Source organism: Orycteropus afer, unplaced genomic scaffold (assembly GCF_000298275.1).
Source record: "Orycteropus afer afer isolate SDZICR_OR568_19922 unplaced genomic scaffold, OryAfe1.0 scaffold00061, whole genome shotgun sequence".
Classification (NCBI taxonomy): Eukaryota; Metazoa; Chordata; class Mammalia; order Tubulidentata; family Orycteropodidae; genus Orycteropus; species Orycteropus afer.
This window is the reverse complement of record NW_006921648.1, coordinates 3,652,975-3,665,479: the sequence shown is the minus strand read 5'-3', so window position 1 is coordinate 3,665,479 and position 12,505 is coordinate 3,652,975. Positions and strand designations below refer to the sequence as shown.

The following is a 12,505-nucleotide window of genomic DNA, read 5'->3' as shown; positions in this document are numbered from 1 at the left end:
AAAACTCAAAATCATTTGGGAAAAAAAAAGGGGGGGGACCAGGTTTGCTGGTCTGATAGAGCCTGGTAGAACCACTGAGACTATGGCCCCTAGCTGTCTTTCAGGTCTGGAATTGAACCCACACCTGTGGCTTCCAGTCAAACAAAAGACAGGCATAGGAGTTGAATGTTTACCTGTAGTAGATACAGTCCTTGGAGAGAACAATCATGAGAGAAAGGGCTGCTTATGCACAGGGAGACAGCTCAGGGGACAGGAGTGCACGAAGGGATGGACACAGGGAAGAGGTAACTATCGGGAGGAAGTGGGAGGGAGCTGTTGCATTGTGGTGAATTGTGGTCAATGTCATGAGATAAAGTGTATGTAAACTGTTGTATGGAAAGTGAATTTGCTCTGTAAATGTTCACCCAAATCTCACACACAAAAAGGCATCACCATACTGTTTTCCACAGTGGTTGTATCATTTTACAGTCCCACCAACAATATATGAGAGTCCCAATCTCCCCACATCTTCGCCAGCATCCGCCATTTTCTGTCTTGTTGAACTCTGCCATTAGTGCTGGGGTGAGGTGGTATCACGTTGTTTTGATTTGCATCTCTCTGATGGCTGATGATCGTGAGCATTTCTTCATGTATTTGCTGGCTGCCTAAATATCCTCTTTGGCGAAGTGTCCATTCAAGTCTTCTGCCTATTTTTTAATTGGATTGTTAATCATATTGTTGTTGAGGTGTTGGAGTTTTCTATAAATTTTAGAGATAAGTCCCTTGTCAGATATGTAATTATCAAGTATGAATCTGTTGCTGTCATTGTGTTATGTGCTTTTCCGTGGTGTTGATTTCTTTGTTCCATATGATTTTCTGTGCTGAACTTGTTTTGTTTATGAGTCATGTTATCACTTCCTTCTTTGCTATTGTTTTAGTATTTGCTAAATATTTGTACTGGTCCTCTTTTTAATTTTGATGTGAAGGTTTATCATTTTTCTTTGAGGTTACCCTGTGATTATTATAATTTCTTCCCAAGTTTGGACAAGTTAACTCATGCTTTTCCTTCTCAGAATTTTATGGTTTTAGTTTGCACATCTAGGTCCTTACTCCATTTGGAATTGGTCTTTGTGTGTGGTGTGAGGCTGGGATCCTAGTTCATTCTTCTGCACGTGGAAATCAAATTGTCCCAGCCCATTTATTGAAGAGACTCTTCCTCCTCCATTGAACAGACCGAGCGCCTTTGTCAGGAATCAGTCGACCACAGATGTGGAGGTGTGTTTCTGGACTCTCAGTTCGGTTCCACTGGTCGGTCTGTCTGTTGTTCTACCAGCCCCAAGCTGTTGTGATTACTGTGACTGTATAGTGTGTCACCAGGAGTTGGACTTCAACTTGACCAGCAATGGGTTTGTTTTATTTTTGGTGGGAGTTGGGGGAGTTGCCTGTATAGTATGTTTTAAAATCAAGAAGTATGAGTCCCACTTTGTTTTTCTCTCCTCGGAAGGAAGATTGGGCAATCTGCTTCCGTAGAGGTACCACTTCGGAAACCCAAGGAGGGGTCACTATGAGTTGAAATCGACTTGACAGCAGTGAGTTTGGTGTGTTTTTGTGTTGTTGCTATTTGAGACCTCTTTGCATTCCATATAAAGTTGAGGATTGGTTTTCTATTTCTGTAAAGAAGGCTGTTGGAATTTTGATCAGTTTACATTGAATCTGTAGGTCGCTTTGGATAGCATTGACATCTTAACAATATTAAGTTTTCCAACTTGGGAATTTGGAACGTCTTCCCACTTGTTTACATTGCTTTAATCTCTCTCAGCAGGGTTTGTGTTTTTGGATTGGGCTGAAAATTCACAGAACAGATTCATTTTCCATTCAGCATTCATCCACGGTTTGTTCTGTGGCGTTGATGACAGTCTTCTCTTCCTATTTCCTCTCCGTTTTCCCTGTGTCCTTTCCTGCCTTCTGAACTTTCTTCCTGCACAAATTCTCCCCTGTTGATCTCCTATGCTTGGTTGTTCTAAGGAGTGTACCTCTGGCATGATTGTGCACCTTGCAGGCCTGTCTATTATTTGGCTGAAAGTTAAGCCAAGGGAGGGAGTTCAATCCCAGACCCGAAGAATGATTGGGGGTCAAAGTCTCTGGGGTTTCACCAGTCCCTATCAGACCAGTAAGGCTGGTCTTTTTTATTATTATTATTATTTTTTTATGCTTTTGAGTTTTGTTCCATATTTTTCTCCCACTCTATCCAGGATGTCCAGTTTTGATCCCTTTCTGAATGGTTGGCAGTGGTAGCCAGGTACCATTTAGTACTTCTGGTCTCAGGGTCACGTAGGCTGAGGTTCCCATGGTGCACTAGTCCCTTGGACTAATTATTTCAATGCATCTTTGATTTCCTTCACTCTTCTTTGCTTCAGATAAGGAGAGACCAATAGTTGCATCTTAGAAGGCTGCTCACAAGCTTTCAAGACTCCAGTCACTATTTAACAAAGTAGGATGTGGAATAATGTTTTTGTGTACTATGTTATGCCAATTGAGCTTGACATTACCTGTGACCATGGTCCCAAGACTGCAGGCCCAGCCACTCACTCCCTGATGGTGTTTGGTTATGGCTAAAAAGTTGTTAAAACTTTGCTTATCAGTGTTTTATAGTACTCATTGTACAAGTTCTTCATGTTCCTGCTTAGATTTATTTTACTTAGGTATTTTATTCTCTTAGATGTGACTGTAAATGGAATTGTTTCCCTAATTTCTCTTTTAGGTTCCTCATTTCTGGTATATAGAAACTCAGTTGATTTTTGCTTGTTGACCTTGTACCCTGCAACTTTGCTAAATTCCTCGATTAGCTGTAGAAGTTTTCTTGTGGACTCCGAACTTTTCTGTATATTAGGATTACATCATCCACAAAGAGAATTTTACTTCTTCTTTTCCAATCTGGATGCATTTTACTTCTTTTTCTTGTCTTAGTGAGTTGGCTAGGACTTGTAATATAATATAATACTGAATAGAAATGCTGAGAGGAGGCACCCTTATCTTCTTCCAGATCCCAAGAGGAAATCTCTCAGTCTTTCTCCATTGTGTATGGTGTTGGCTGTTGGCTGTTGGCTTTTCATACATGCCCTGCATTGTACTGAGGAATTCCCCTTCTAGTCCTATCTTAGAGTTTTCATCAAGAAAGGGTGTTGGATTTTATCAAATACTTTTTCTGTATCCAAAGCTGATCATGTGTTTCTTTTCCTTTGTTCTACTGATAGTGTGTGTTACTTGCATTGACTTTTCTGATGTTGAACAGTCCCTTATTGTGATCCCTTTCAGGGTGGTCTGCAGTGGTAGCTGAGCGCCACCTGGTCATTCTGGTCTCAGAGGCATGGAGGCTGGATTCGCATGTTCTATTAGTCCATTGGACTGTTTCCACACATTTTTTATTTTCTTTGCTCAGGACAATGAGAGCAATAGTAGCATTTTAGGTGGCTATTTGCAAGTTTTTAAGACCCTAGTCACTACTCACCAAAGTAGGATGTAGAACATTGTCTTTGTGGACTGTTACACAAGTTGACCTTGATATGTCCCCAAGACTATGGTCGTGAGCTCCCATGCCCAGAACCTCATTCCCTAAAGGTGTCTGGTTATGGCTAAGAAGTTTTCATAACCTTTCCCCTCTGTATGTTGTACTATAATCATGGATTTATTTGCAGCACATAAAAATGCCTATGTAGAAATACGCTGTCAAACCTATATATATTTATGGGTATGGTCCCATTTAAGGAGCTCTGGTACAACAGCTCCTAAGGCATCTAACTGCTAACCAGAAGGTTGGTGGTTCAAATCCACCAGCCACTCTGAGGAAGGAAGGTGGGACAGTCTACTTCCATGAAGATTTACTGACTCAGAAACCCAATAGGGGTTGCTGTGTGTTAGAATTGACTTGATGGCAGTGGGTTTGGTTTTGGTTTTTATGGTCCCATTTGCCTCTGTACCTGTTTAGCTTGCATGTCTGTCTGTATCTACCCGTTAGTTGTGTTGTTAGGTGCCATCGACTTGACTCTGACTCGTAGTGACCCCATGTACAACAGAACAAAACACTGCCTGGCCCTGCACCAGCCTCACAACCCTTGGTATACCTGAGCCCATTGTTGCAACCACTGTGTCAATCCATCTTGTTGAGGGCGGCCTTCCCCTTTTTCACTGACCCTCCACTTTGCCAGGCATGATATCCTGCTCCAGGGAATGGTGCCTTCTGACAGCATGACCCAAGTCGGTGAGATGAAGCTGGCCATTCTCACATCCTGGGTGCATCCCGGCTGGACTTCTTTTGGGACAGCTCTGTTCGTTCTTGTGGCAGTCCGTGGCACTTTCAGTATCTTCCCCAGCACCACTCAAAAGAAGCATCAGCTCTTCTTTGGCCTTCGTCATGTACTGTCCAGCTCTCACATGCATATGATACAACTGAAAACACCACGGCTTGAGTTAGGTGCACCTTGGTCTTCAAAGAGACATCTTTGCTCTTCAGCACTTTAAAGAGGTCTTTTGCAGCACACTTTCCCAGTGCAATAGTCATCTAGTACCTTGACAGCTGCTTCCATTGGTGTTGATTGTGGAACCAAGTAATATGAAATCCAACCCTAGATGATTGTTGTCACCGACATGGCAGGAGTGTGTGTGACGGTGTTCACCTGTGGTGCCTTTAAGTCTTGTGCCCCTCCCAGTGTCTTCCTCTGCCTGGGTCATTTTGTGCCCACCTCTCCCTTATTGTATGTTGCCTTCCCCTTCACCGGAGTTAACATGTGTCTACCTGCTAGTGAGTGATTTGCCCTCCCCTCCTTTCCCCCCCCGGGTGACCTTCAAAGATTGTTTCTTTTTGTAAACCTTTCTTGGCTTTTTATGTGTTTGCCCTTTTATGACTAATTCCAAACAGTGTATTGTTCTTTAGGTCCATCCATGTCATGTCACAGCTTCACTGTTACTCTTCAGGGTCGTATAGTATTCCACTGTGTATGTACATACCACAGTTTGGTTACCCATTCATTCCCCCATTGATGGACACTTAGGTTGTTTGCATGGGTGTGTGTGTATATATGTTTTGTTGTTTTTTGTGTGTCTTAAGCCAGAATAGTCTTTGTACTTTACTGCTTTTTGCTTTTGTGTTTTGTTGGTTTATTTTAGTGAGGCTTTTTCCTTCTCCTTTCCTTTAGCATTATTTTTTCTTAGTGGTTACCACGAATATTACATTTAACAGCTTATATTTATAACATTCAAGGGTAAGTTGGTTACCAACTTAATTTCAGTAATACAAAGACTTCTCCATCTATAACATTTCTTTCCCTGCTCTTTTGTTATTGGTACCAATAATTATATTTTCATATTTCACGTGCCCTGTAACATGAGCCAATACATTTAGAATTATAAAGCATGAATACCTTATAATTAACCCTATACTTATCCATGCATTTCCTTTTATTAAGGATCTTTCTTTTTACGCACAGCTTTAACTTACTGTCTAGTGTCTTTTTCCTTCCATCTAAAGAACTTCCATTAATATTTTTTATAGGGCCAAACTGGTGGATATGAACCTCTTAGCTTCTGTTTGTTTGGAATATTTTAATTAGACCGTCATTCCTTCTTTTGTTGTTGTTGATGAGCACTTAAGTTCTTTTTATTTATTTTCACTGTGATTTGGGTGAAAGTTTGCAGAACTAATTCATTTTCCATTCAGAAGTTCATACACATTTTGGTTCATGACACTGATTCAATCCCCATAATGTAACAGCTCTCTTCCCACTTCTTCCTGCGGTTACCTTTTCCCTGTGTTCTTTCCTACGCATTCTGTATTCTGGCCCTCTGAGCTTTCCCTGTGCAAATACTGCCCTTCTGATCTCCCATGATGGACTGTTCTGATGAGTGTATCTACCTGTGTAAATGTTCACTTCTATGCCTGTCTTGTTTGGCTGGAAGCCATGGAAGTGAGTTAATTCCAGGCCTGAAGGATAACTAGGGCCCATAGACTTGGGTTTCACCAGTCTCTATCAGACTAGTACACCTGATCTTTTTTATGATTTTGAGTTTTGTTCCACATTTTTCTCCCATTCTATCCAAGATTTCCTGCACTGATCCCTTACTGAGTGGTTGACAGTGGTATATGGGCACCATCTAGTTCTGGTTTCATGGTCATACAGGCTGAGGTCACATGGTCCACGAGTGCCTTGGACTAATTGTTTCCCTGAATCTTTGGCTTCCTTCATTCTGCTTTGCTCCAGACAAGGAGAGGCCAGTTGTTGCATCTAGACGGCTGCTTGTAAACTTCTAAGACCCCAGTCACTACTCACCAAAGTAAGGTATCAAACAATGTTTTTGTATAGTATGTTTTGACGGTTGAGCTTGATGTTCCCTGAGACCACCGTCCCTAGCTGATAGGTATGTTGTGACAGTTGAGCTTGATATTCCCCGAGACCACCGTCCCGAGCTGATAGGTATGTTGTGACAGTTGAACTTGATGTTCCCCGAGACCACAGTCCCGAGCTGATAGGTCCAACAACTCACTCCCTCAGTACAGTTTTGTTCTTTTTTTATAAAATTTTTATTGTGATTTGGGTGAAAGTTTACAGAGCAAATTCATTTTCCATACAGCAGTGCATACACATTTTACCTCATGGCACCGACTAAAGTTCCCTACAATGTAATAGCTCTCTTCCCACTTCTTCCCCATAGTTACCTGTGTCCTTCCCTCCCATGCACTCCGCCCCCCCAAGCTGTTTTCCTGTACAAACACTGTCCTTGTGGTCTCCAATGATTGCTCACTCCAAGTACTATATCTACCCGATATAGCTGTTCACCCCATGTGCCTGTGTGTTGTTTGGCTGGAAGCCATAGGAGTGAGTTCAGTTCCAGACCTGAAGGGTAGCTAGGGGCCATAGTCTCAGAGCCTGGTGAGACCCCTATCAGACCAGCAAACTTGGTCTTTTTTTCAATGATTTTGAGTTTTGTTCCACATTGTTCTCTTACTCTTTCCAGGATCTCCTGCATCAGTTCCCCTCCAAGTGCTTGACACTGGTAGCTGGGCACCATCTAGTTCTATTGGTCTTACGGTCTTATAGGCTGAGGATCACATGGTCTACCAGTCCCTTGGACTGATCGTTTCCATGAATCTTTGGTTTTCTTCATTCTTCTTAGCCCTGGATGAGGAGAGACCCATTGTGGCATCTAGATGGCCACCTGCAAGCTTTAAGATCCCAGTTGCTACTCACCACAGTAGGACGTGGAGCAGTGTTCTTGTGCATTGTGTTATGCCAGTTGAGCTTGATGTCCCCGTGACCATGATCCTGAGCAGACAGGTCCAATAGCTCTCTCCCTCAGTACAGCCTTACTCCTGAAAGATAGTTTCACTGGGTAGAGTATTCTTGGTTGATGGTATTTTCTTTCCTTTCAGCATTTTATATATATTATTCCATTGTCTTCTGGCCTCTAATATTCTGAGGTGACGTCAGCATTTAATTTTATTGAAGATCCTTTTTATGTGACTGCTTCTCATTGCTTTTAGGATTTTCTCTTTATTTTTTGATAGCCTAACTATGATGTAGGAGCTCAGGTAGTGTAGTGCCTAAGGCACTTGACTGCTAACCAGAAGGCTGGTGTTCAAACCCACCAGCCACTCCTTGGAAGGAAGGTTGGGCAATCTACTTCCGTAGTGATACCGCCTTGGAAACCCAAGGAGGGGTCGCTATGAGTCAGGTCTGACTCGACAGCACATAACAACAACAACAACTATGATGTGCCTTGGTGTGATCTCGTTGGGTTTATCCTGCTTGGGGTTCTTTGAGCTTCTTGGATTTGTAGATTCATGTCCTTCATTAGCTTGGAGAAGTTTTCCATTACTGTTTCTTCAGATACTGTTTTTGTCTCTTTCTCTCTCATATCTTTCAGAATTTTCCAGGATGTATATATGAGGCCTCTTGTTGTCCTATATTCCATTAAACTGTGCTCAGCCTTCTTGAGCCTCCAATCTTGTTGCTATTCAGTGTCTGTAAGTTTAACTATCTTATCCTCTGATTTGCTGCCCTTTCATTCCCTTTGTCGTTTTCTTTTGGATGGGCCATTGTTTCGCTGTTGTGTGTTTTGTGATTTTTTTGTTGACACATTGTAATTTTCAAGGGTGTTAACTTTCTCAGCTTTCTCCAGCATTTGGTGTTTTTTCTCAAAGTACTTTGGTTTTTTTTTAAAAAACCCACCTCTTTAGGTGGGCAGAGACTTCAGCATTTGCTTGCAGTTTCCTCTCTTCCTCCTCCCTCTCTGGTTTAATTAGGATTTGAAAATTTCAGGTCTCGGTTTTCAACTTTCAGTCTCCCAAACACACCAGAGGATACACTGTGGTCAGTCTGTCTACCAGAGGGTGCATCCCCCCTCACTCACTGCCGTTGAGTTGGTCCTGACTCATGGCGACCCCTCCTTGGCTTTCCAAGGCTGTATCTCTTCCCTTCTCTGTTTCTGCAACCACAGTTTTAGTCAGAAACTCTGTCCCCGGGGAGCCCCCTTCAGGGCTGGGTGCTGGCCTCCAGTTTTGCCCAGGCTTGACATCCCTGCTCTGTGGGGGCTGTTTGTATCTGAGCTGGCACTCAGGGGAAGCTCAGGCCGACTCTGTTCCAGCAGGGGCTGGCACCCCCAGAAGAACCTGTGGAAGTTGTTCTGTTGGTTTCAGAGCCAGTGGCCCTGTGGGGCTGGGGGAGCTGTGTCTCCTTAGGTGACTCAGTTGTAGGGGACCTTCTGTAGGACTCTGTATTAGTACTGCATCTGGCAGCTGCTGGTTGGTGGAGGGGTTACCACACTCTAATCTGACCCCCAGGGAGGTCTGCCTTGTTGCTGTCGCCCCTGGCCCCACAGCACGTTGGCTGTGAGTGTGGTCCCCACTCGATGCTCCTGCTGCCCAGTGCACAGCAGCCCAGTCAGCGGTGCTCAGCACCCACCAGAAGGGGGGCAGGTGGGGTGCTGACTGTGACAGTGGCCAGGCCTTCTGTCCTTCTGTCCAGCTTGCAGGAGACTTAGAGCTGACTGTCCAGACGTGAGAAGTGCTGGCAGACTTCACGCCAACCCCCAGGGATCTGCCTGGTTGATCTTGAGAGCAGAAGCTTGGGGTCCTAGGTCTTTGTACAGGCAGGGGCTCCTTTTCTGGGCCGCTTACCCCGTTCCCGTCCCCAGTGCCCACGGGGGTGGGGGTGGGGCGGGGCCGTGGGAGAAGGCATTTCCCGCCCTGGGCGTGCACTGTTGGTCCTTGCTATCTGCAGAGCCCCGCTGCTTTCCTCTGCTTCCTGATTCAGGGTCCCTCAGAGCTGAGCACCATTTCCTTTCTGTGGGCTAGGTTCAAGAATGGTCTGTTCACATCAGTCTTCCCAGAATTCCGCTGAAGTCCATGTATTCTTTCATAGCTTCCTTCGTTTCCTGTGTGGGCAAGACCACAGTCCTGTCCTGCCGATGCAGGTCTTTGAGCGTTGTCAGTGTGGGTGAGGAGGGGTGGCCTGCTTGGGGCCACTGGCTAGATTTCATGGAGGCTTGGCTCTGCCCGCCTCCCTCCCTGATGTCAGGAGAGTTCTGCAGTCAGCTCCTCCTGTGGCGAGGCGGCCCTGGGAGGATGCTCCTGCATGTCCACCACAGGAGGCTTCCAGCCCTAAGACAAGGCCTTTCCAGTTCCTCACTTACAAGTGGACTCTGATGAGTGTGTGACCAAACATGGAAAACTTAGGAAGCTAAAAGATGGTAAAGGCCCTGGCTGTGGGGCTCCTCCAGTTCCGACGGGGCACTGAAATACTCTATAAGCCGCGACAGCAGACGTAGGGCATCTTCCTTTCCCGAGCAGCAGCGCACGCTGAGGAGAGAACACTCCTTAAGAGGTTGTGACTCATACATGCTTGCGTTTTCATTAAGTGACCGGTATGACTGTTGACACTGACAACAGAATTTATGTTGGATTGTAAACATGCATTTCAGAACAGAGTTGGAAAACACCAACAAAGAGAAGAGAGGAAGTCGACTTCTACCCCATGAGAAGGAACAGCTCAGCCTCATGCTTAGCATGTCGCCACCTTGCCTGATGTCCCTGTGGCCCATTTTAGCAGCATTTCTTACAAGGCCTTGGTGCACATTCCTCTTTTGAATTTGAGAAAAAAGTTACTCTTCTTCTAGTTTACAGAGGAGTAGTGCATTTGCCCATCCCTGAGGAAATGGCTTTAATTTTGATGTCTGACCCACAGAAAAATATGAAGACCTAAGCTCCTCTGACGAGACCTACCCGGTTCACCAGAGGCAGAGGCCATGCCGGAAGAAAGGCCTCAGCATCCATGAGGGGCCCCGTGCCTTGGCCAGGATCACTGCCATCGGCCTTGGGGGCAGGACCCCACGGCCTTGCCACGGTAAGCATTCCTGTTCCCTGGTGGTTTTGACATCTCACAGCCAATTGAAGCAATGGGTGCACATTTGTCCCCACTGGCTTGGGATCTGGTTCATCTCCTTGACCGTCCCTGCCACCGGTTCAAGTCAGTCGCTCAGCTCAGGTTTCACTCGTTCAGGTGCATCAGCTGGCTCAGGGACACATGTCCCTTGAAGTTCATGTCAGCAGGGCATGGGCCGGGCAAAGAGCTAGATGTGCAGCCCGTCCTGCTTAGGCTGACGGAGGTGGTGCCCAAGCTCTGACAACTGTCGGGGGTGCTCAGTGCTAGAACCCTAGGCGTGCAGTTTCCAGATCTTGAGTTTATTCTCAAGTGTTGAGTGCTTTGTTGTTGGGGTGAGCCGGGGGGCTAGTGAGGGAGGCATGGTACCGTCTCCTGCTTGAGCTTGAGTGGTCGGCTGTTACCATCTGGGCTAGGCTAATGCTGGGGGAAGACTTTCCCCAACAGTGGTGGCCATGTTTCAGTCGAGAATCTGTGAGTAACACGATTCCCTCGTACTGCCTCAGGAGTGGCCCTGAAGGGCTCAGACTCACTTGTGCTGGGTTGAGAATTCCTGACTGGCCTTGTCCTTGTGTCCCTTGGGGGGCTGGGCAGAAGGGGGTACTGAAGAGTCTCTTGCCTCAACTGCGGGCAGGCCCCCCTGCAGTGCTGTCTAGTGCCTTGGCGGGCGTGCTTTTGAGCACACAGCCCTGGGGTTGAGTTTTTGTCTCTTTGGGTGGGAGTCTGTCCCCACCTGCAGGGTGTGTAGGGTAGGGAAGACGGGTCTTAGCCCCAGGCTGTGTGTGTAATGTATTAGCAGAGCCACACAACCAGGTGCTACTTAAAGACAGAATCACGTCTGGCAGTGATTTTTATGAGTAAAATAGTCTTTGCTGACAATTACAGAAGTTACACTCTCCAGTTCTGCGCTCTGCAGAACTGCGGGCAGGAAGTCTGTGTGGCTGTTAAGTGCTAGCCCCGGACTGTTTCCTTTATCTTCCTGTTTCGGTCAGGTCTTCCTGGCTGGAGGTTGATGGCTGCCGACGCCTGTTTAGGAGTCTCAGGGAAGATGCAGCGGGTCGTGTGCAGCATGTGTGCACGTGCGCGCTTGGCTCTGGCTGTCGCTCGGGAATCTGTGAGCGCGGCGTGCCGTTTCCTACGTTGTAGCTAAAGAGCGAGCCAGTGTGGCCAGCAGGGCGGCCGCAGGCTTCCGGTGCTTCAGGCCTGGGTCCACTCTACCCTTGCTGGTCAGTGAGCCCCTCCAAGCCCGTTTTCTGGTGGGAAAATTCCAAGGAGCAGGCCTGTCCCGGTCCTGAGACGGTCATGGACAGAAGGGAGGACTTTGCCTTCTCCTGTGCGGGTCCTGGATTTTCCCCGACGGCGAGAGCCCCGTCGCGGCTGGTGCATCCAGTGTGATGGCTGCGTCTTCTCTTTTGTGTTCACGTGGGTTTACATGCTCCATTCTCTACACAGAGCAGGTGCCTCCACGAGGCTATGTCACCTTCAACAGCAGTGATGAGAACCCCCTGGAAGGGGAGGCCCTCTGCTACCGGGACGTCACCTCCCCCATCAACGACCGGGATGTGGAGAGCAGCAGCAGCAGCAGCAGGGGTATGCACACCCCGAGCCCCCAGACTCACTGTGCGCTGCAGCCAGGCCTCCAGGTTTAGGGATGTCTGTGTGCCCCCATCCAGGAAAGAGTTGGCCCAAGTCCACCCAATAAATAATGACACTGTGATCGATACGGAGGGCCCTAGGTCCTGTGAGGAAAACCAAAGACTGACGTGGGGACAGGTGAGAAGACACATCCCATGCAGTGTCTCTCCATGGGTTTGGGGATGTCATCCTTCCTGCCAGGGTCAGCCCTAGGTTTGGAAGCCCTCAGAGGCTTCCAGAACAGCCCTCCAGAGGGACATGTCCTATGATGAGTACATGTCTGCACTCATCTGACAGCTGCTTACCAAGCGCCCACTGTACGCCCAGCACTGTCCTCAGTGCTTGCACAAAGCCTTGCCCAAGTGTGTGCAGTGGGGGCTGGGATAGGCCGGGCCCTGCCCGAGAGTGCAGTGGGGGCTGGGATAGGCCGGGCCCTGCCCGAGAGTGCAGTGGGGGCTGGG

The 12,505-nt window shown here is 47.0% G+C and overlaps 1 protein-coding gene across 1 annotated transcript in view; it reads left to right on the top strand.

The window, feature by feature from the left end:
• The window catches only part of ANKS3 (ankyrin repeat and sterile alpha motif domain containing 3), a 43,208-nt gene that overhangs the window by 26,526 nt on the left and 4,177 nt on the right, over nucleotides 1-12,505 (top strand). Inside the window, exons 6-7 of the mRNA XM_007939596.1 lie at nucleotides 10,215-10,373; nucleotides 11,862-11,999. Coding sequence (XP_007937787.1) covers nucleotides 10,215-10,373; nucleotides 11,862-11,999 — 297 coding nt within the window. The remainder of the gene's footprint in view (nucleotides 1-10,214; nucleotides 10,374-11,861; nucleotides 12,000-12,505) is intronic.